A 22,805-nucleotide genomic window follows, 5' to 3' on the forward strand; every position below is an offset into this window, starting at 1 on the left:
CCAGCAAATCTGAAACTGTCGAAGACAAGAGACTGATCGCGAGTCCAATCCCTACATGAGTCCCTTCCTCACCAATAGGACAGAGATCTGACAGAGGTTGAACCTAAGACAGGAGAGGTTCATTTGAACTCCTGGCTCAGGAAATACAGCACCTGAGAAGGCATAGTCATAGGGCTGGCTTGGCCGCTGAGGCAGTGAGAGATTGCACAGATCTGGGCAGGTCAGAAAGCAGAGACGGGACAGGAAATGGAGCTAGGCTATATACTGGAAGGCCCACCCTACAGTGACCAACATCTTACAAAAAGGGCTCTACTTCTCAAAGGTTGCACAACCTCCCAAAACATAGACAGGGGCTTGGGACCAAGTCTTCAAACATCTGACTCTGAGGAACATGTCCCAGCCAAACCATGGCTGGCTCTCTGCTCACTTTCCCCATGGCCTGGACATGGCTTACTCCAGGGTGCTCGAAGCATGGTGCTGACACTCAGAACACTGCAAAGAAAGCAGTGGGGAGAAAAGTCATGGCTGTCGAGAGGCTCCGTCACAGCTTTCCTCCTGTGATTCTCTTCAGATGGCCTAAGTAGATCATCAGGCTTTTGTCAACTCAAAACTTGGTGTTTTCTCATTTTCTGACTACTACTGCTTCCTTCAAAATAGGGAAAGGAAAATTACAGGGGCAGAAATGGCCCAAAGAAATGCAACAAGAGGGGATGAAATGTAATTAAATATGAAGTTCTCAAAGAATTAATAATAATATATTTTAGGAAAGAACTGCAGCTATTTTGCCTGTTCTAACATTTCTATAATCACAGGTGTTAGCCTCATTAAGAAAATCTTTCACTGAGCTCTTCATTCAATAAAACAAAATCTGGTCAAAGTCCACATTGCTCACATTGTCAAGAGCATCCCATTAAGATACCTCCTCGACAGTCACCTTAGAAGTATGGGGTCTTGGCTGCTAACAAGAAAACATTTTTCTTACACTACCAACTTCCCCATCCTTCATGGCCATCTCCATGAGTACAAGTCTCCAGCCAACCATACTTCTAAAGCCAAATGCCTGCTGAACTACTAGAAAACAAGCTAAATGATTTTATTACCTTTTTCTTTCTTTTTTTTTTTTTTATGCCATTCTCGCTCCTAGAAGCATGCTGTTCTTTATTTTTGTATGAGAAGGAGGTCAGACGGAATGGTCAGCTCTCCGTAGTCACCTCCACTGTGACCAGCTCCCCTTCTCTGTGTCTCTGGCTGTCTGTACCCAAAGCTGGGAGCACTGGATATCCTCCCTCCTCCCTCTGGAGCACTCAGGGCTACCCACATTCTCAGTGTTCTCCTTTGGCTGGAGAACGATTGCTCTGGACTCCTCTGGAGCTCTGGCTACCAGGTAATGAAGTGTAAAACTGTAGTTTTGATCCTAACTCTGTTCTCATCCGATCTCTTGTGACGAAGTGATCTGCGCCATGTGGATTGGGTGAGGTCCTATCTCAACATCTGGAGTGAGCTGCAATCCTACATCAAGGAGCACCACACCACAGGCCTCACTTGGAGCAAAACAGTAAGTACCAAGCCCTCTCTGACCTGAGTATCAGAGACCATAAAGACACCTGTAAAGACATGTATCCCATGTGCCTAAGAATTCATCGCAAGATAGGACAAAAGCTTGATGAGAACAACACTTCCTTTAAGAGACCCTGTTAACTGCCTGCAGAGCATATGGAAAGGAAATGGTTAGGCTGCCTCTCATAAGGATGCAAAGGGAGCCATAAAGAACAAGATCATGTCATTTGAAGGAACAGTAGATGGTTGTAGGCCACCATGCTAAAGGAAATAAGCTAGGCCCAGAAATACAACTCCCTCCTGTTTTCAAACTGGACGGTAATCGTCTACACTTAGGAAAATGTCACAATGAAACCTATTGTTTGATATAATTAATGTATGCTCATAAGAAAACGAGTGGAAAGCTATCACAGCGGATCCCACAGCCCTTAAGATTTGCCTGAGTAGTGATCACATGGACATCGCTAACCATAGAGGGCTCCACTCAAGCTCAAGGGTCTACAGGCACTAAGATGGTGTTCAGGGATGGGAAATAAAGGGAACACAAGCTTTGGGGTATAGTTGGAAATAAAATATCTGCTAGAAATGCAGAATATTTCTTTTTGATATAGCAAAGTTTAATGAACACTCTTTATCGTGGTGTGTTTGTCATGTTTGGATTTGGTATGTTTGGGTTTGGTCAGGGGAAGGTTAAGATAGTGCCTCCTACCTTCCAGGCTGGCCTGGGCAACCTTAAATAACCTTAATCTTCTACCTGCCTCTACTTACCAAGTGCTTGAATTGCAGGCATTTGCCACCATGCTCTGTTCATGTGGTGCTGGGAGCTGAGCTCTGGGTCTCGTGCGTGCTGGACAAGCATTGCATCAACCAGGCCCATCTCCAGCCCAACCCTAGTGCTTTGCCTGTGCCTTAGCAATGGAGTAAGCCTCTGCTTGTGTGTGTTCCCACTTTATTCCATATGGGAAACTACCACAGCCCTGGCCTCCCCAGCCTGGCCTCAGCTCCTTCCTGACCTGCCCTCCCCAGCCTGCCCTCCCCAGCCTGCCCTCAGCTCCTTCCTGCCCTGCCCTCCCCAGCCTGCCCTCAGCTCCTTCCTGATTCATTGAACACTGTAGCAGTCGCTGGCTGCTTGAAACATCCTGAGCACACACAATGCTTAGGCCAGTAGTTCTCAACCTGTGGTCCACAGCCCTGGACCCTTTCACAGGGGTTGCTTAAGACCATCTTCATATCAGAAACACTAAAATTCATAGCAGTAGCAAAATTACAGTTATGAAATAGCAACAAGAATAATTTCAAGGTTGGGGTTATCACTATATGAAGGACTGTATTAAGGGGTTGCAGCATTAGGAAGGTTGAGAACCACTGGCTTAGATAAAAACCAAAAAAAAAACGACTGTTTCTGAACTTGCTGTACACACACTGCTTTGCCTTGGCCCCAGTGTCCTGGATAGATATTGTGCTTATAGCCTCAGTTTCCCAGAGGGAGGCACCCCACATCTTCCCCTGGCCTCAACTCAAACATCACAGCTTTGCAAAACATCTGTTGTTCCTCACCAGCTCCACCTCCAGGGTGGGGGTTCTGCTCTGTGCTTGTTACCTTAGCAGGTGTCCTTGTGGTTTCTGTGTTCTCACGCGCTTAGAAAACTCCTCTATGTTCCACCAGGTTCCTGACTTAGAGCCAATGGTATCAAGTATCTGTGGTGTGTATTCTGGGACTCTTGGGACCTCCCTTACCTCCTGGAGTCTCTGTACTTGCTTCTAGTAGAAAGTCCCTTCCATTAGAAATGAATATTACCTTTAAATAGCCAACAGTTTAACTGGGGAAAAACGAAGTGAGACCTTTGTGAATTCCATCCAAAGGTCAGAGTCCCACTGACGGCTGTGTTCCAGCGCGCGGCTGAGAGCAGCTGGCTCAATGCTGATGTGATTGTGATAGAGTGTGTGGTTCCTGCAAGTGTTTCCCTCAGGTACAAAATGTTAGCAATGACCCCCCCCCCTCCAAACTGACATTCTTTACATCTTCTACCTCGCCTCTCCCACCGCACGGCATAATGATGTAGACAAGAAATTTCGTGCATTTCTAAAGGGTTTTAAGAAGTGGGGGTTGTAGATGGGGTGAATGTTTTGTAGACTGATTAGAATCCTTCCACATCTGTTTCAAATGAAGGGCTGTTTTTGTTATAAATCTGTGTGTTCTAAAGGGCGAGTGTCACATCTTGGCCATAGGGATAAGCCACAATTAGAGAACGGTAAGATGAGGGTTAGGAATCCTCGAGCCATTATTGTTTTCTGACAGACACATATAAGAGGGACGACAATCCACTTGTGGAAAACAATGTCAACAGATGCTCATAAAAAAAATGGATAAAAAAAAAACTCTTTTAAACAGTTTGAATACCCTTACTAGCACGCGTAAAGCTAGACGATCATTTCTGGGAATATAAGAGAAGATCTGGTTATTAATGATAAAAAATATGTAAGTACTTTTCTTTGTTCTAGAGTGAACATTCACTTTATTGTGTTCATTAAAAAATAAGTGTTTCTAGGGCCTGGAGGTGTAGCTGGGTGGAGCATGTATGTATGTAGCATGTATGAAGGCTGGAGTTATTCCCTCATATCTAGGGGTAGAGAAGAATGTTTGCTTTGTGACAGGAACTTTCTATTGCAACTCAAGAAGACATATATTTTATAGACACACAGTACAAGTATACAACCAAGTCTCACAAACTTTGTTTTTCTTTCCATACACGACATGTTCCGATATAGCTTTTCCTTTACGTCACTTTTGATAAAGCTCTCGCTGAAACTCACAAAGTTGATTTCACAATCTACAAATGCATCACACCCCACATTTTAAAAAGTAATGACATAAAACACATGTTACATATTTACATGAAGTATAAGCAATCCCTAGAGCAGATTGGGCCTCACATATTGTCATATTAATAACAGCTATTGTTTATTGAGCACGTGGTTTAAGTCACAGGAAAGTTCTGTTAGAAGCAGTAAGTGCACCTGTCTGCTATGCACACTGTCTAGCACCCAGCCACACCCCTGCCCTATGCTACTGCTTCAGTCAGACAATGAAAAGATAGTTGTGAACCAGTACTAACAATGTGAAGTTGTTACAATACGAATGTTTTTTTTCTGCACCGCACGTGTACAGTCTTTGGAAAAGTGGCCAGACTTATGCATCAATCCATGGTTTTTCCTGATTTTTACCTCTTTGCCTGAAATTTGAAGGAGAAGCCATTAAAAAGTACATTGTATGGGTAGAGAGACTGGTCAGTGATTAAGAGCACTTAGTGTTCTCGTAGATGACCCGGGTTCAATTCCCAGCACCCACATCTCCATGATTTATAGCAAAATAGTCCTTTATTTGAAGCAGATGAGAAAGAATTCTAATCAGTCTACAAGACATTCATCTCATCCACAGTCACCCTCCTTCTTAAAACCCTTTAAAAAGCGTGAAATTTCTTGTCTATGGACAGCTCACGACCGTCCATAACTGCAGATCCAGAAGGGTCCACCACCCTCTTCTAAGTCCTTGGGCACCAGGCACTCACATGGTGCATGGACATCTTTGAGAGCAAAACTCTCACATACACACACAATGAAACATAGTACAAAAGTTCTAGTTTTGAATTCAAGCATTCAATTCCAACTTTACATTTCTAAAAACTATTTAAGATCCCAAGTACAATCTATTATCCGAACCAAACTAATTTCTCCTGGATCGCTCTTGTGGTGACCTACCAGCAAAATGAATGTCCGCAGATAAGACAGGATGGCAATTCTTGCAGAGAAGAGGGACTATTAGAATTATCTGATCAAAATGGCCCCTGGGAACAAAAATAAACACAGTCCCTTCATCTGTTTATCTACCAATCGCAAGTATGCAAAAGTAATTCTGTCTTTATGAGAAGGCCGTGATCAGAAAGACTGGGGAAAGTTACTGTAAAACGCAAGACTCAGGCATTTGCTTTTTGTTTCGTGTGTGTGTGTGTGTGTGTGTGTGTGTGTGTGTGTGTGTGTGTGTGTGTGTGTGTGTTTGAGGGCTGGGGTGGAGGTCAGAGGACAAGTCTGGGGAGTTCAGGGATTCAACCCAAGTCATCTGGTTTGCATGGCACGTGCCTTTACCCACTGAGCTACCCTACCCACCAGCCCGTCACATCTTTGCAGACAGCCCACTGCAGGGCTGCCAGACTACGCAAAGCTAGAGATAGGCAACGCCTGGAGGGGCTTGAATAATTGTTGTTTTCTTCCATTCCCCAAGTTGGATTTTGACATTTTCCACTGGGTCTTTCAGCCTATTACTAAGGACCCTGGAGTCCTCCAGTGGTGCCTAGTGCTATCAAATGCCCACCCCTCCTCCAGAGAGCAGCTGTGACTGGATCTTCCAGTTGTCGCCTCCTAACCTTGGCCTTCCGAGTGCAGCTGTACCAGCAACTGCTGCCACGCCTGTCCACTTGTCCCCAACAAATGTAGAACTCTGAGGGAAGGGATTGTTTGGGACAGCAACAGGGGAGGCAGTGAGTGTGTGCACAGTGTGCTGGGTGGGGCAGAAGCATTTGGAGCTTTGGAGGAGCAGCTGTGAAGTCATCTGTCTATGTCTCTTATTGCTTTGACTTGGGTCCATGGAATCTTGTCATTTCTCTGGGCTTCTCTTCAGCTTGAAGCCAATATGTGGGCCCAGCAGCAGTCCAAACCAGAAACGACTTGAGTTTTCAGTCAGTTCCTTTCTTCCAGAGTCATTTTCATATTGATTGATGTTTCTTCCGGACTAAGGTTCAGAGACACTTTGTTAACTAAATTGATCTTTTGGCACAAGCCTGGGAGAGGCACCAGTGATCCGCCCACCCAGCTCTTAGACGGATTTGTAAGAACCACGAGCAAAAACTTCAAACCAGATGCCTGCAGCTGGGAGACCTAGGCCCAGTCCTCGCAGTTGTAATTACACAGACAACTAGACTTTTCCTGTGAATTGTGCAGATCTTGCCAGGAATTCCACGAACAAGATTGACTAAGGGGCTGAGCTTATTGACGCCCTGGTGTCAGACGTGTGGACACATCCTTGCTCTTTTGGAGTTCTTACATTAGGAACTGACTGCGGCTGTCTGTTAATTAGAACAGAACCACGTGGGTGGATTAGATAAAGATTTATGTGGCAGTTTTATTGAATCTTCCTTTTGGGGTTTTTTTGTTTTTGTTTGAGTTTGTTTGGTTTTGTTTGAGAGAGTGTCTCATGTAATCTGTACTGGCCTCAAACTCTCTACATAGCCAAGGCTAGCCTTGAATTCTTGATCTTCCTATTTCTACCATCCAAGTACTGGGATTTCAGGCATATGCCACAGTACTTAGCTGTGATGCAGGTGTGTGTGTGTGTGTGTGTGTGTGTGTGTGTGTGGTGTCTGTGTGTGTATGTATGTGTGTGTGTGTGTATATGTGTGTATGTGTGTGTCTGTGTATGTGTATGTGTGTATATGTGTGTATGTGTGCGTCTGTGTATGTGTGTGTGTGTATATGTGTGTATGTGTGTGTCTGTGTATGTGTATGTGTGTATATGTGTGTATGTGTGTGTCTGTGTATGTGTATGTGTGTGTATGTGTGTGTATGTGTATGTGTGTGTATGTATATGTGTGTTTGTGTGTATGTGTGTATAGTGTGTGTGTGTGTGTGTGTGTGAGTGTGTGTGTGTGTGTGAGGGGGGAATACCAGGGCCATTTAGTTGGCACAGAGTACAGCTATGTAGAGTCAGTTCTCCCCTTCCACTTCTCCATAGGTTCCAGGGATCAAACTCAAGTCCCTAGACTTGCACTGAGCCATGTCACCAACCCATGTTCAGATTTTTAGTGTTAACCACATGAGCTTTAAACATCTTCCCTGTGTGTGTTAGCTGTCCGCCATCAGAACCTCCCATGAACAATCAGGAAAGTGCACATTGCGAGTTAAAATGATAAAGGTGTCAGGTTTCCTCCCCAAGGCAAGCCACCTCAGCATCATTTCTGTCCTCCCAGGAGCCATGTGGGGTTTGGCCTATTTCTCAATATAAGTCCAAATAAATGTCCATTAACAAAGCAGAAGGCTAACCCTTCACTTGTGGTCCAATTAAAAGCGGCCAGAGGGCAACCTGAGTTACCATAAATAATGTAGACTCCACAGAGTGTTGTTAAATAGATATGAGTTGCAGGTCTTCTGGCCTCTCTGGTTCCTCTTGACATTTACAGAACTGGGCTTAACCTTCTATAAGCATGCTTCATTTAGAGCTTGTGCGAACCTCACCTTGGTCCACAGGTCACAGGGAGCGGCTGAGCTGCAGAGGGAACGGCACTTGTCTGGGCTGCAAAGCTCACTGCTGACCTCTACAAATGCCCTTCTCTCCAGAGCAGCTCTGGGCAGCGCACCTGCCCACAGCTGCATTAACTAAACTGATTTATTCTTGATCCTTTATTCAAGGATCCTTTTGGGGTCCTTGGGCAGCTAACTACAGACAGTTCCCTGGATTACGATGATTCGACTTAAGATTTTTGTTATGGTTGTTGCTTGCGTTTTCAATTATATTTATCTATCAGGCATGTGTGTGCATGCCCCTGCCGTAGCTCACACTCAGAAGTTAGAGGACAACTCGAAGGAGCTGGTTCTCTCCTTCCATCATCTGGGACTCTAGTTTGAGTTCAAGTGGGCAGGTGCCTTTATCTGATTGAGCCATTTATTGACTCAGATTTTTGTTGTTGTTGCTGTTGTCTTATTTGTTTGATACAGTCCCAGTACCCTTGGTTGGCTTTGAACTCATTGTATAGACCAGCCTGGGCTGAAACTTTGGGCAATCCTCCTGCCACCGCTTCCTGAGGGCTGGGATTATAGGCAACTGCCACTGCACCTATCTCAAATGGTTTGGGTTTGGGTTTTGTTTTGTGCCTGTTGTTTGCTTATTTTGTTTTGTTTTGTTTTTTATGCTGGAGATAGAACTTGATGCCCAGCACATGGAAGCCAAGCAATGTACCATTGAGCTGTGTCCATAGCCTCCTATAACAATTTTTCCATTGTAGGTTGGTTGTAAAACCAATAGACGCCTGAACTTTATGCTGTGTATTAGGATCTTTTCCCAGCAAGCATCAAGTACTACTATCTCTTTCCAAAGCCAGGTCACAAGGAAGACACCCATTCCATCTGTACTGTGCAACTGGGGCTAAGATCAGGGCATTAAATATGAACTTCTCAACCTGTGGTAAGTTTGCCCAGGCATTCTCAGTGGTAAGGCAAGGAAAACTCTGAAGCAACATTCTCTTCTGGATCAGAGCTATGTTGATGGAAATGGGTTAAATTCCCACCAATAAACAAAGGAGCCCCTCATGGCATGCACAAATAAAGCCAGGCTAGGAATGGCTGCATTGTCTTCAAAGAGACCACTAAGCTAACCTAACATCTCTGAGTAAGCCATTGTGCACCAAGTTCCGAGAAGGGTGCTACAAATATTGGCAGGTAAATGACATGGCAGGCATCAGTGCCACCTGCTAAAATTCACATACGAACTTGCAGGCTGATATGTGACAGACATGTCTGTACACACCCTAGATAGGGAGCCCATGCCAGACCAAAGGGATGATGACATCACCAAAGTCCAACTTGATGGACCAATGATTGGCATCACTAACAGGCACATGGGTGAGGAGTTACAGGAGATGGGGTGACTCAAAAGCAACCCCTTCACCCAGAGCCTCCAACACAGATGACAGCCCTAAGAAGCTGCTGTCCCAGAGCTGTATGCACAACTTCAGACAGCTCACCAAGTCCAAGACTCTCCATCTCAGTAACTAGGCTGGAGACAGTTCCCTCCCCCAGAAGTTAGTAACTCTTTCTATATCAAGGGATGAGCCTTCTAGAATCTTGCAAGTCTCCACATTCACAGACGTGTGATCTCTTGCCTGTGCCCAGGGTCTCCAGAAGCTCCCCTCCCCGCTGAAGGGAATGCTTCAGTGCAGTGGAAACTGCTCTCCAGCAAGAGCATACAAGCAGCACAGAATGCTGGTCCAGTGTGAGAGAGAGCCCTTTGAGAGACAAGTCCAGAGAGCAAGGCTTATGTAAACAAGAAAGACAGAGAAGTGCCTGGCATCTAATAGGCAGTGTAGTTTTATGCCAACAGCAACCCAAACCCTTGCTAAACAGAAACCTCAGAGTCCCTGGTCCTACCTGTACCTCCTGAAACACAACCTCCAGTTAACAAGACTGTCTAGATGACTTCTCTGCATGTTACAAATTGAAAAGCCAAGCCCTCATATGGTTCCATTAACCCAAAGAAGTAATTATAGGGAGATAATTTTTTGTTGTTGTAGTGGTTTGGTTGTTCAGTTTTGAGACAGGGTTTCCTATATTCCAGGCTGTCCTTGAACCCACTGTAAAATCAAGGATGGCCTTGAACTCCTGATGCTCTTGCCTCCACCTCTTGAGTGCTGGGATTACACCGCTTCACCCAGTTTATGCAAGTCTGTGGTTGGACCTTAGGCTTTGTAACTGCTGGGCAAGCACTGTATCAACTGAGTGACCTCCCCACCCCCAAGATCATTATGATACACAGATGAGTGCAACAGTGTAGGCCATACTGGAAAATAAGCTAATTAGACACCTGGATGGGCAGGAAAGGCCACGAGGCTGACACTTTGAAGGGCGTGACTAAGAGTTGGTGCATACCTTTAATCCCAGTACTCAGGAGGCTGAGACAGGTGAATCTGTGTAAGTTTGAACCAGCCTGGTCTACATCGTGAGTTTCAGGACAGCCAGGGATACACAGAGGAAACCCTGCCTCAAAGAAGGAAGGAAGGAAAGAAAGAGAAAGAAAGAAAGAAAGAAAGAAAGAAAGAAAGAAAGAAAGAAAGAAAGAAAGAAAGAAAGAAAGAAAGAGATAGAGACAGAAAGCAAGGAAGGAAGGAAGGAAGGGAGAAAGGAAGGGAGGAAGAGAGGAAGAGAGGAAAAGGAAGAGAGGAAGGAAAGAAGAAGAGAAAAGAAAGAAGAGGGTAATTCTGGACAAAGAGTTCAGTATGTGCACATCTAGTATGCATACACATATTTTCCAGGCAGACTGGATAGGCAAGATGTTTTGCAGAGCTGGTGAAGGCAACTTTGTAGTTAGGCTAAGAAGGTTGGGTCATAGCTAGAAACAAGGCTTGTTACTTTCACTGTAGGTTGCTAAGCAGAAAGTTACAAGCTGTAGAAAGTGCTTTGAATTGTATTTGATATATGAGAGAGGGACGATCACAGGGTTCCCAATACACCTTAGGAGGCTAGTGTTCAATGTGTGATCTAAAGAAAAAACAGAGCGGAGGAAGGATGAACAGGAGCGCAAAGGTGATGATGGTTTGGGGAGGGAAGGTAGAGGAGAACTCAAATCTAATCACAAAATTTCTGATCTAGATTTCTAGGGAAAGCAATAAAAGCGGGCGTCATGCTGGAAGCAGCCACTGGCGGAGGAGGAAACCGCCTTCTACCCTAATGTGTTTGAGGAGCCCGGGAGGCACCCCAGAAAGGGAAATCCTGGCACACGTGCTATAAATCATCTAAAGAGAGGAAGGAATAGAAAGAGCATGACAAGGATAAGAACCTGAGGACTGCCATTCCTTAAAGGATCTATCAAGGAGACAATGAAAAATGGGGCAAGGGGGGCTCTTACAGCTATAAGAAGGGTGACCTGGCCGTCAGTGTGAATGGTGGCCTGGGAGAGACCTTGAAAAGGCTGTCACCATCCAGAATACTGGTTAATTTCCAATGAGGTTAGGAGGTCTGACTAGTATGGTCCATAGACTGTGACTTCCAGTTGTTAACTTGATGAAAGAAAGAAAGGCCTAGGGCACCGGTGAGGCACACCTTTGCTGTTTCCATTGGATCTTTCCTAGAGAAGATTAAATGAGGGAGCTAACCCTGTCTGCATGTGACAAGTCTATCCAGTGGACTGCAGTCTCAAAACTGAATAAAAAGGGGGAAAGGAGAACCTGAACCAAACAGAGGCATCTCCCTCCCTCTACTTCCTGATCCACCTTCATGTAAGCTAGCTCTCACCAGCACAGTTTCAAACCAATCCCACCACCATACCTTCAGGCCATGGTGGACTGTGATCCCTTTAAACTGGGAGACAAAAGAAAGCTTTTCTCCCTTAAGTTCTTCATCACTGGGGATGCTAATGAAGGTAACACATCCAGAACTGCTAGTGTAACACAGCATTTGTTACTAGTGGCTTTTCAGGGAGGGGCTTCACAAAGTGAGGGGGGAGAGTAGACACAACCTTGAAGGGTCCAGTTTTCACATAATGAGCTCTTCTTGATTATCTGTAAACCACTTATCTAAATCGACAGATTTCTGCTCAGAGATTCAGGGTCTGTCTGAAGGTTTTAAGGTCAATGTTTATCAATATAGATTTATTTTAAACCATGATGTGTCTTCAGTAGACTATACATATGCCCAGAGCAGTCAAATGGCCTCGTGTAGAATTAACAAAACTATGACGCTTTGAGTTGAGTGCTTACAACTGTTTCTATTGTCTCATAAATACCTTTGGGCTTTGGTGTTTGTTAATAAGAAAGAATAAATATTTTAGAGTATTTGTCTCTCTCCATAAATTGAAATAGTAGTAGCTTTTAAAACTGTCTGATTAATAGTTGAGATTATTCTGTTTACTAGAGAATTTTTATAACCAAGAACTCAAAGTCTGTAAGTTTGAGGGGCCAGAAGTTAATTCTCATTCCTAACTTATTTAAACCATATTGGGAATATTTTAGTAACATATTCAGTTAAAATTCCATTTTTTGAGGTGGGCAGAGTAGCACATACCTGTAATCTCAGCACTCAGGAAGCTGAGCCAAGAGGATAGCTACAAGCATGAGGGCCACCCTGAGCAATATAGTCTCAAAAGTAAATTTATTTTGATCTTCTATGCATTGCTGTTTTGCCTGCATGTATGTCTGTGTGACGGTGTCAGATCTCCTGAAACTTGAGTTACAGACAGTTGTGAGCTGCCATGTGGGTGCTGGGACCTCTGGAAGAGCAGCCAGTGCTCCTGATTGCTGAGCCATCTCTCCAGCCCCAGAGAAACCCGGTCTTGAAGAGAAAAAAAGAAAAAGAAATACAAAAAACCTTGAATTCCGTGACAAAGTAGGCTCAACCGGCCCGATGTAGTCACTGTCCGGCTGAGTCAAAGCGTGGGTCACTCTTGGCATTTATACAACCCTTGGCTCTCTGGTGTGCTCTCTGTGGTGGGTATACTTGGCTATCTTTAACTCTGGGAAGCTTTCCCGTGGTAATTTTATTTTTCCTTCTTTTATGAGAAATTGTATTTTCGTGTTGCTGATGCTGGCAGGCAAGAAGAAAAGACAACTTAGAGAGTCCAGATTTGGTCTAGGCATTAGTTGCAGAGCAAGGTCAGACTCTTAACAACGGCCACTTACCAAGATGATTTCTCTCAAATGCCTAGCTCACACCAGTGAATTAGACTGTGCCCCACATATTGTCTCTGCTGGAATGGCCTGGTCCACTTTCACCAAGAAATCCTACCTCGAGCATGTCAAATAGAAGTCATTTTTGGAGGGACTCATCTGAATATGCAAATTAAGACCTGAAGCACAGATCTGATGTTACCGGCACTGTCCATGTGTGTCTCTCTTGGGGTGTCTCCAATATGAAGCATTTATTTACTCTGTCTCTGAAGTGACTTGGTTTTGTATATCCTGTTGTATTTTTTATTAACTGCAATGTTCTGATTTGTCCATATCACCAAAGGAGCACATACAAGATGCACCAGCCAATAACCATCCTGAGATAGGGAAGAGCAAAACCAGACGCTAGGGTGGAACGCTGAGATCTGGGCTCAGGGTTGTGATCATCATGTTTTGTTTCTGAGGCATGGTCTCATATAGCCTGAGGTGGATTCAAACTCCCTGTGTAGCCAAGGATGACCTTGAACTTCTGATCTTCCAGCCTCCAACTCCCAAATGACAGAATTACTGGCCATATGGAAATGCCAGTTTACACAGTGCTGGGGATCAAACCAGGGCTTCTTTTTGTTAAGTAGGCTTGCTTCAGATCGAGCCACATCCTCACCCCGAGATTTGGGCTCTCAATGACCTTCCCTTTCACATCTTGTGATAAGGCTGTTCAGGGCCTTGACTCTGAAAAAAACTAATCCAAATGGGTCCCCATGTCATGTCATAGTTGCGCACCCACCTTTTTATAGCAACTGCATATAAGTATTATAGGACTTTGTGGAAATCAGAATTTTCCATAGTGTTCAATATCCCTTAATAAATAGAAAACAGTTTTTAAATTGGCTTTCCAAACGTTATTAATAAGCATGTCCTTAAAAATATTATGTAGCACTTCTCTGTGATATTATTAACAATTCTGTTTTGTTGGAATGGTTCCAAGGAGCTTTATTTTCTTTGGCAGAAGTCTCAAAATCTGAACAAGTGGTAAAAAGAATTCAGCCTGGAGTCATGAGTCCACACTTGCTTTTACTTGTGTTGCTAGGATGAGCATCCTTCCGTTGCTATGCAGAGGTGCTTTCGTTGTATTTAATTATTTTCTTGTCAGTGTGTGTGGTGTGTGGTGTGGTGTGTGGAGTGCATGCTTCTGAGTGTGTGAGGATATGCACCTTCGTGCAAATATGTGGAGGCCAAAACAGGACATCCAGTGTCCCTCTCGCCGACTCTCTTCCTCATTGCCTCGAGACAGGGTCTCTCTTCCACTCACCATCTTAGCCAGGCTGACTAGCCTGCCTCTGCTCCCCTAGTGCTGGTGGTACAGGCACACATAGTGATAACCCATCTTTTATGTGGGTTCTAGAAAGTCAAACACAAGTCATCACAAGTGTCTTACAGAAAAAGCACACTTACCCACTGAGCCAAGTCCCCACAATCATCTTTCTCCATTATAATTGTAATGGAACTGTGACATTTAGTGTCAATGTAAAATCTGCTAAGTCTTAAGAACGTTCTTTATGTTTGGAAACGTGTTGATCTGACTGCCATTGATCAAGATGCAGAAATAGAAATATATATATATATACATGTATTTATGTGTGTATATATACACATGTATATATATATATATATGTATATATATATGTATATATATACATATATATATACATATATATATATATATATATATATATATATATATATATATATATATATATATAGCTAAGCACAGTGGCACACACCTAAGATCCCAGCAATTGAAAGACAGAGGCAGAAGGGTCACCAACAGCCAGATCCACATAGCAAGTTTCATGGCCAGCCAGCCACATTGTATAAGAACATGTCTCAGGAAGGGTGAACTGGAATGGTGGTGTACATCTGTGAACCCAGCACCACAAAGCCACAAGCAGGGGGATCTGACACTTAAGGTATACAGTGAATTTCAGGCCAGCCTAGACTACATGAGGCTCTGTCTCAAACAAACAAACAAAAAATCCCAAATCATTAATCTGTGATTGGAAGACTCTTTAAGGGCTGGAGTGGTAGAGTGCTGGCCTAGCCTGCTCGAAGCATGAACTGTGCTCAGTCCCAGCAGTGATCCCAGCGCTTGGGAGCTAGGAACAGGACGATGAAAATCTAGGCCTCCTTGGCTACATAGTGAGTTGGAGGCCAGCTAGTCTACATGGACCTTGGTGGGGGGTTGGGGGAGGGGGAGAGAGACAGAGACAGACAGACAGACAGACAGACAGACAGACAGACAGAGACAGAGACAGGCAGAGAGACAGAGACAGAGAGAGACAGGGACAGAGAGAGACAGAGAGATACAGAGAGAGACAGAGAGAGAGGAGAGAAAGACTTTTCCTCCTTCTTTAGCCAGTGTCTCCTATTATGGAAATGAGGTTTATTGGTCTTATATTTTATGTATTCTATCATACCAGGATGTTTGGGGTTCTTTGTCTTCAGAAAAGGTAATTGACAGTGTTTTATGTAAAAATGTTAGCTGTAAAATTTTATGAGTTCTTGTGGGGTCAAAACTGTGCGTAGCAGGGCCTGGGAACTTTTGACCACCTGAGGATATGACCAGGCACATGGGAGCTGTCGCTGCTACCTGGAGATTGTTAGTGGTGGGCTCTGCTTGTGATTTCCAGGCCAAGATGGTTCAACAAAGGACAACCAGAGATCCTGCCCAGAAACAAGGGAATTAACTGTGTGTGTCCCTGAAGGAAGGAATGGAGAAACAAAACCCATAAATCCTGCTGAGTGTCAGCTGCTCCATTCCTGTGGCCTTATCTACCATCTCCACAAATACTTTAAGGACAGGTGGCTCAAAATATTACCGTCACTAAGCTAGTTTTATAGAAGAGAAGTCCCCGCAAAGGCCCTGTTGTAAGCAACATAATCCTCCCGTTCCAAGAAAGGATCACATGATAATTTTATGTTCTTGGTCCCTGCTCTTTAAATGGTGGTAAAAATACTAACCAGGATACTGGTTGCCTGACCTATTCTTAAAGCTGGAGGTTAATGCTGTCTGTATATATTTCTTCTTTGCTTAAATCCCCCCAATCTCTTCTTTTCAGTATTAGGGAACTTGCAAAGCCCCCAATGGTGTGCTCTGAGTCACTGCAGCCCTAGGTCTGGCTCCATAGCCCCACACAGACTAGTCCTACTGGCCCTTCTTTCTACAAACTCAAAAAATCTAGGTAACTGAAATAATTTTATGGCATATTTAGAAGTTAAGTTTAGAGTATATCTGAATGAACTGGTAATTTAAGAAGCAGCGTTAAGAGGAAGAAACATGCAATTAATTATATAGAATGACCACCATCAAGCAATTGTAAGATTCTACTCAACATTCTCAGTAATTTCCCTTTCTAGTGAAAATCTAAATTCTAAGAGGCTGGCATAGTGGCTAATGACGGCAGTCACAGCACTCGGAAGGCTGAGGCAGGGGAAATCGCTGGGAGTACTGAGGCCAGCCAGGGCTTACATAGTAAACTCGAGACCCTGTCTCAGAAACACCAAAAAATAAAGTCTGACTTCTGAAGAAACGAGTCCTAACTGCTCTGGGAAGTAGCCATCAATGTAAACAAACTACCAGGCACACTGGTGCACGGCTATGGTGTGCGTAATGTAGGCTGTGGCGTATATAACATAGCGCACAGAACTGTAGACTTGTAAATGCCCTTGTGCCGCTTAGAATGTCTCTTGGTTTTCTGCCTATAGTCCGTGGCTTTAAAAATGGGAGAGACAGCTGTTCCCAGGACAGTGACATTCATTTAGAGAGATTTGTAGAACATTAACTTTCTTTTAAAAGTCTTTATGCCAGAAAAGAAAAAAGAAAAAAGTCCATAATCAAACATCTGCTCTCAAAATTAATCTTAATAGGGCTTAAAAGCCTCATTTGGGATTTCTGTGCCGTGTTCTTGCAACACAAGTGAACTTTTGCACCGGGAACACAGCCATTGGAAATCATAAATGTTCTGCTTCTCTTTTTAATTTTTTTAAGTGGCAAGCCATTGTTACATGACTTTTATAGACGCTATTCTTTAACTGCACCCAGCCTGGAGACTCAAAGACACTTCAGAGACGCATCTCCCTGCCTCAGAAGGGTTTACGTGTTTGTCTGGCTGGACCGGTAAGGTTAAGCCTGCCTCCCTCAGAGCTCCTACATTGAGATTGCCACTTCAGCTCTCAGCTTCCCAGGCTAGGTGACCTCATCCCAGTCACATGACCTCAACTCCCTGGGTTCTTCTGAGTGCTAAATTGTCTGATTCTACGCCATGACTATAAAATGAGAATAAGTGTTCAAGTCACACATATTATAAAAGAATTTATTAAGAAAAGCTTTCTTTGTCCAGGGGCAGTAATTCGGCTGGTAAATCTGAGCTTCAGTCCTTGGGGCCCATGGTTTGGTTTTATTTGTTTTATTTTGTTTTGTTTTGTTTAAAGCCATAAAACGGGTAGGATTGGCAATCCAGCTCAGTGTGTAAAGGCACCTGCCACCCACCCAGATGATCTGAGTTTGACCTCCGTGACCCACTCAGTGGAAGAACAGAACTGATGTGAGAAAGTCGTCCTTTGACTTAAGCCCCTGAGGAACAACGCCTGCACCTGTGCATTCACGGGCACGTGGAAGAGGCGGGCAGAGGAAGCAAGGGAGGAAGGAAGAACATTTGAAAAAGACCCCAAATTTGCAAGTAGACCGTACCTCTAAACATCCTGATGCTCCACACAGATTCCCACTCAAGGCATGAGGGAAATCTTTGTGCCAATCTGGCAGTTCCCCAAGACCTAGGCAGCACCCAGCAGGGAAGGGAATCCTTTTCGGTGCGAACCTCCAAGGTTCCCAAGTCAGGTCTTACCTCTCTGAGATCCCTCCGGACAAACTCGCCCTTTGGCAAGCTCTGCTTTGTCATTACACAGACCCAACTCAAATCCTGAAGAAGGCAAAATCCGCCCTGCTCCAGTGCCCTGTCCTCTGAACACTACTCCGTCCCCTGCAATGCCTACAGCCTCAGTTCCTACGGTTGTCAGTGGGCACCCAAGGCACCTGGCCCTGCCGATAGCTCCCATTCAGTCTGGATACCCCCGCATACCAGCTACCTCTCCTGTTACGTCCACCTTTCAAAGGTAGCTTACTGAGGATCACTGACTTCCAGTCTCTAGTCCCTAAGACACAGAGACCCCCTCCCAGGACAACTTGAGCACTCACTCCATCAGGAACCAGGGTCTGGGTACAAGTGAGTTGTTCCTGTAGTCGGTGAGTACAGAAGTAACTGGGCAAGAGGCCAGATTCCGCAACAGAGCAGCAAAGCATGACAAAGTCATCGTGAAGGCTGAGTTAATGCCAAGGGCTTGGGTACCAAAGCCAAGAAGCCTAATCTCCTCACCACATGAAGACCATTCCAGACATTCAAACAACGACAACCCCAACCAGGTGCAGGTGAGAGAGGCCAGTGAGGAGTGGTGGGCGTTAAAACTAAGCCAAGCCAGGCATAGTGGTACACACTAACGATCCTTGTACGGGGAGGGCTAGATAGAAGTAGGTGCATGGAGCCAGCCTGAGCTACATTAGCAAAACCATGTTTCAGAAAGGAAAAAAAAAAGTCAAGGATGTTATGTTTCTCCCAGTGCTTCGATCACATGTATTCTGAGTGGAGATCCAGGGAAAATGCAATTTAACAAGGTAATCCATCTAGTCTTTCATTTGACCGGTGATCCTACTTAATATAATATTTGTATTAATTCTTTGAAAATTTCATACATGCTTACAAAGTATTTTGATCATATTTCTTCCCCCACCCCCAACTCCTCTTCCTAACTCCCTCCAGAGTCACCATTTTCCTCCCCATCCTCCAACTTCCTGTGCACGATGACTTTAAACAAACAAAACCCAGATCAGGTAAGATGGTTCAGATCAATGCCAAGCCTGATCACCTGGGCTCCATTCCCAGAAAAGAAGGAAAGAGATGACTCGTGTAAGTTGTCCTCTGCACATGCATTATGGGATGCATAATAACCGTAATTTTCTTTTGTTACTGTAGCTGGGTGTGGTAGTAAACACCTGCAACTCCAGATCATGGAAGGTAGAGGCAGATAGGTCAAGAGTTCAAGGTCATCCTTGGCTAGGTTGTGAATTCCAGGCCCACCTGGGCTACATGAGACACTGTCTCTGAAAAAATAAAAATCTGAATATAGATAAAGGATTTCTCCAAAGTCAGCTTTAAAATCAACAGATATGTGCTAGAACAGTGCCTTTGGCATTGGCTGCTGGCTTATTGCTAAATGCAAACAGCTTTTCTGGGGTCTCGGCTTTCTTTTCTCTCAGAGGGATTTCCATACAGCCCAAGTGACATTGTCTTATTTAAGGTTCATCTCAGCCCACAGGACAAGACGATTGTTCCCATGATTATCCCCACACTGCAAGGGCCAAGATAAGTAGGGGGGCAAAATACACACACACACACACACACACACACACACACACACACAGGAGTATGCAGCCTACCCTGCTCATGTTCTCCAGTTAGTATTTCTGCCACACGGCCTGGGCTTGGGAAATTTTAACAGATCCTTAGCCATTTCATGTGTTTCAGTAAATCTAGAGCTGAGTACTAAATCAATGAAAACATTTGGCACCAGAGACTTCTTCTTCAACCCCCAGCCCCACCTCCAGCCCCACCCCAGGGCCTGCCTTCCTCTCCCCTTCACTGGGTTTCGGGTGGGATCAGTCTTGCTGGCTGCTGCCCACTATGTGCCAAGTCACGGGAGGTCTGTAACAGGTACAGAAAAAAAGAAGGCAGTAAAGATTAGTTTCTCCCCTCTGTGCTTGGGGGGAGGGGGTGCAGGGAGGGGGGCAGGCAGCCCAAAGCAATTCAATTCAGGGAAGGCCTAATCAGTTTGGTTTCAAGTCCACTGTTCAGCAAAGCTCCTGAATGCTAATTGGAAAGTAGCCTTGGAAACCAGAGCCTGGTACCCAGCGAATGTTGTACAAATGCGGCTGGACCTCAGAAGGGCACGTCCAGGGCAGCATTTCACAGGCTCCAGGCGCTTTGCTGTGGGAGGTTTTATTTTCCACATTTATCTCTGTAAACCCTCTCTGTCGGCTGTCACCAATTGAATATGTCAAAGTCCCCAGAAGATGGGATATGGTTTATCCATTGCTGCGTCATCTCCCAGTTCTTAGATCCTGAGAAGGAAGGGACCAATATTCCTAAAATGTGGAAGCCAGGGACAGCTCCCTTTCTCACAAAACAGAATGCCTGCAAAGCTGAAGTGTCTCAGGTGATGGGGGAGGGGACTGCCCCTCCATGGCTGCGTGGATAATGGTGTGGTTATGAAAAAGTGTAGTATTCCGTGGCTTCAGTGTCTATCACTGAGGCCTGGAATATGGCCTGTTGTGCAAAGCTTATGCTGCGTGTCCTTTTATGGGTCTGAGCAGGTCCCTCAAATTTCACCTCAGTAACATGACAGAAATCATTTAGGATCCTGGGGAGAAAAAATTGGTTGGTCTCAAGAATTATGAAAGCATTTTCTGCTTGACCTCAGAATCCTGAGGGAGTCAGGCTGCTCCTCCTTAGGAAAAAAAATAAAACAAAACAAAAAACAAAAGTGTGGTAAACTGTAGCTCCAGAAGAGGAGACTTCCACCGCCACCGAGGCTCAGAGATACACATTCTGAATGAGAGAAGAGTCTTTTCTATTCACAGCAACTCTGTGCTGAATAGAGATTATGTAAGTGCTTGAAAATAGCTGTTTTAAAAGACAACGGCAGATTAAAACTTCCTGACTTTGACATCTCATAATACTGAGTTGTTTATGAAAATAAGATTGTGTGTGCCCATTAGCATTCGGCACTTATATAAGGCTTCAATTCGTGTATTTGGCACTGAAAACACACAAACTCCTCTGTCTCCCCCAGTCTCTTAGTTCCCTATTACATCATATTTTGAGACAGGGTCTTACTATGCAGTCCAAACTTACCTCTATATGAAAAGCCCAGGGTTGTCTGAAACTAGTCATTCCCCTGCCTCAGACTCTCAGTTGTGAAATGCCTGGAATGTCCCACTCCCCCTAGCTCTGCCACTTTAAAATTTAATTGGCTTCTAATTCCTTTTCATAGGTATGTAGCTATATATCAGTGTTTACAAATATTAACATGAAGAAGAGAGGGCTCAGTGCTTAAGAGCACCCACTGCTCTCTCAGAAGACCCAAGTTCAATTCCTATCACCCATCAAGCAGATCACAATTGACTATAAATCCAGATTCAAGGAAACTTACATTAGCAGACACCCACACACCTATTGCGTACACCAGACAGATACCCATTCATTCACATAAATAAAATAAAAGGTAAAAATATGTTAAATGGAGTGGTTTGGATGAGAATGGCCCCCATAGGCTCTTATGTCTAAATGTGTGGTTCCCACTGGGTAAACCAGTCAGGAAGGATGAAGAGGTGTGACCTTTTTAGAGGAAGTGTGTCACTGGGGGTGGGCTCTGGGGTTTCGGAAGGCCTCAGCACCCTCTCTCTGCCCACTGCCTGGGGATCAGGATATAAGTTCTCAGCTACTGCTGCAGCACCATGCCTGCCTGCTGCCATGCTCTCACCATGATGACAATGGACTAGCCCTCTGAAACTGCAAGCCAGCTCCCAATTAAATGCTTTCCTTTATAAGTTGCCCTGATCATGGTGTCTCTTCACAGCAATCGAACAGTAACCAAGGCATTAAAAATAAAAGTGTAATAGTATACGCATCTCAAGTTTTGTTGTGTACATAAGTCCAATTGGTTTTTAGCCCTCTGAGAATATCATCTATGGGATCAACATTAGTTATTTTCTCATCATTGTGACCAAATACCTGACAAGAAGCAATTTAAGAAAGGAAGGGGTCTGGAGAGATGGCTCAGCGGTTAGGAGCACTGACTGTTCTTCCATAGGTCCTAAGTTCAATTCCCAGCAACCACATTGGTGGCTCACAACCATCTATATTGGGATCTGACGCCCTCTTCTGGTGTGTGTGAAGACAGCTACAATGTACTCATATATATTGAATAAATACATAATTCTTAAAGAGAGAGCGAGAGAGAGAGAGGAAGGGTTTGTTTTGGCTCAGAGCTTGATGACACAGGCCCTGACAGTGGGGAGGGCTTGGCAGCAGGCCAAGCAGCAGGCATGTGAAGCAGCTACCACACTGTGTTGAGAGGCAAGCAGATAGATGAATGCTGCCACACTGTGTTGAGAGGCAGATAGATGAATGCTGCCACACTGTGTTGAGAGGCAGGCAGGTAGATGAATTCTGGTGCTCAGTTCCTTTTTGCTCAGGCCAGCCCACACTCCAGGGGTGGTACTGCCAATGCTCAGAGTTGGCGTTCCTTTCTCAGCAGAATCCTGCTGGAAACATCCCGAAAGATGAAATCCAAGGTCCATCTCCACTGTGATTCTCCGTCACATCAGTAAAGAGGAGCAGCCACAGTGACAGGAAGTCCCCCTCTTGTATCCCGGAGTCCTGCCACTTGAATTTGTTAGGCCTCTGAGCTGGGAACTGCATGATGGAGAGCAGAAAGCAAGGGTGTGCGCCTCCCTTGACTCGGAAAGGGTATCCTTTCTGTCGGCTCACCAGCCTTGAGAGTCACAGAACAATCAGGGTTCTAGGTGCCCTCTACCTCTGCATCTGACAGTGCACGGGTCACAAATGGCTTTTGTTTTTGGGGGGGGCAGTGCTCAAAAAAGTCTAATAACACACACAGTCTCTCTCTCTCTCTCTCTCTCTCTCTCTCTCT

At 44.7% G+C, this 22,805-nt stretch overlaps 1 protein-coding gene across 2 annotated transcripts in view; it reads left to right on the forward strand.

The window, feature by feature from the left end:
• Cap2 (cyclase associated actin cytoskeleton regulatory protein 2) overlaps window positions 1–22,805 on the forward strand; it is a 154,328-nt gene that overhangs the window by 114,457 nt on the left and 17,066 nt on the right. For both annotated transcript variants that reach the window (XM_031358436.1, XM_031358438.1), the window contains exon 7: window positions 1,450–1,555. In XM_031358436.1, coding sequence (XP_031214296.1) covers window positions 1,450–1,555 — 106 coding nt within the window. The remainder of the gene's footprint in view (window positions 1–1,449; window positions 1,556–22,805) is intronic.

Source organism: Mastomys coucha, unplaced genomic scaffold (genome assembly GCF_008632895.1).
Source record: "Mastomys coucha isolate ucsf_1 unplaced genomic scaffold, UCSF_Mcou_1 pScaffold7, whole genome shotgun sequence".
In the NCBI taxonomy this organism is placed as follows: Eukaryota; Metazoa; Chordata; class Mammalia; order Rodentia; family Muridae; genus Mastomys; species Mastomys coucha.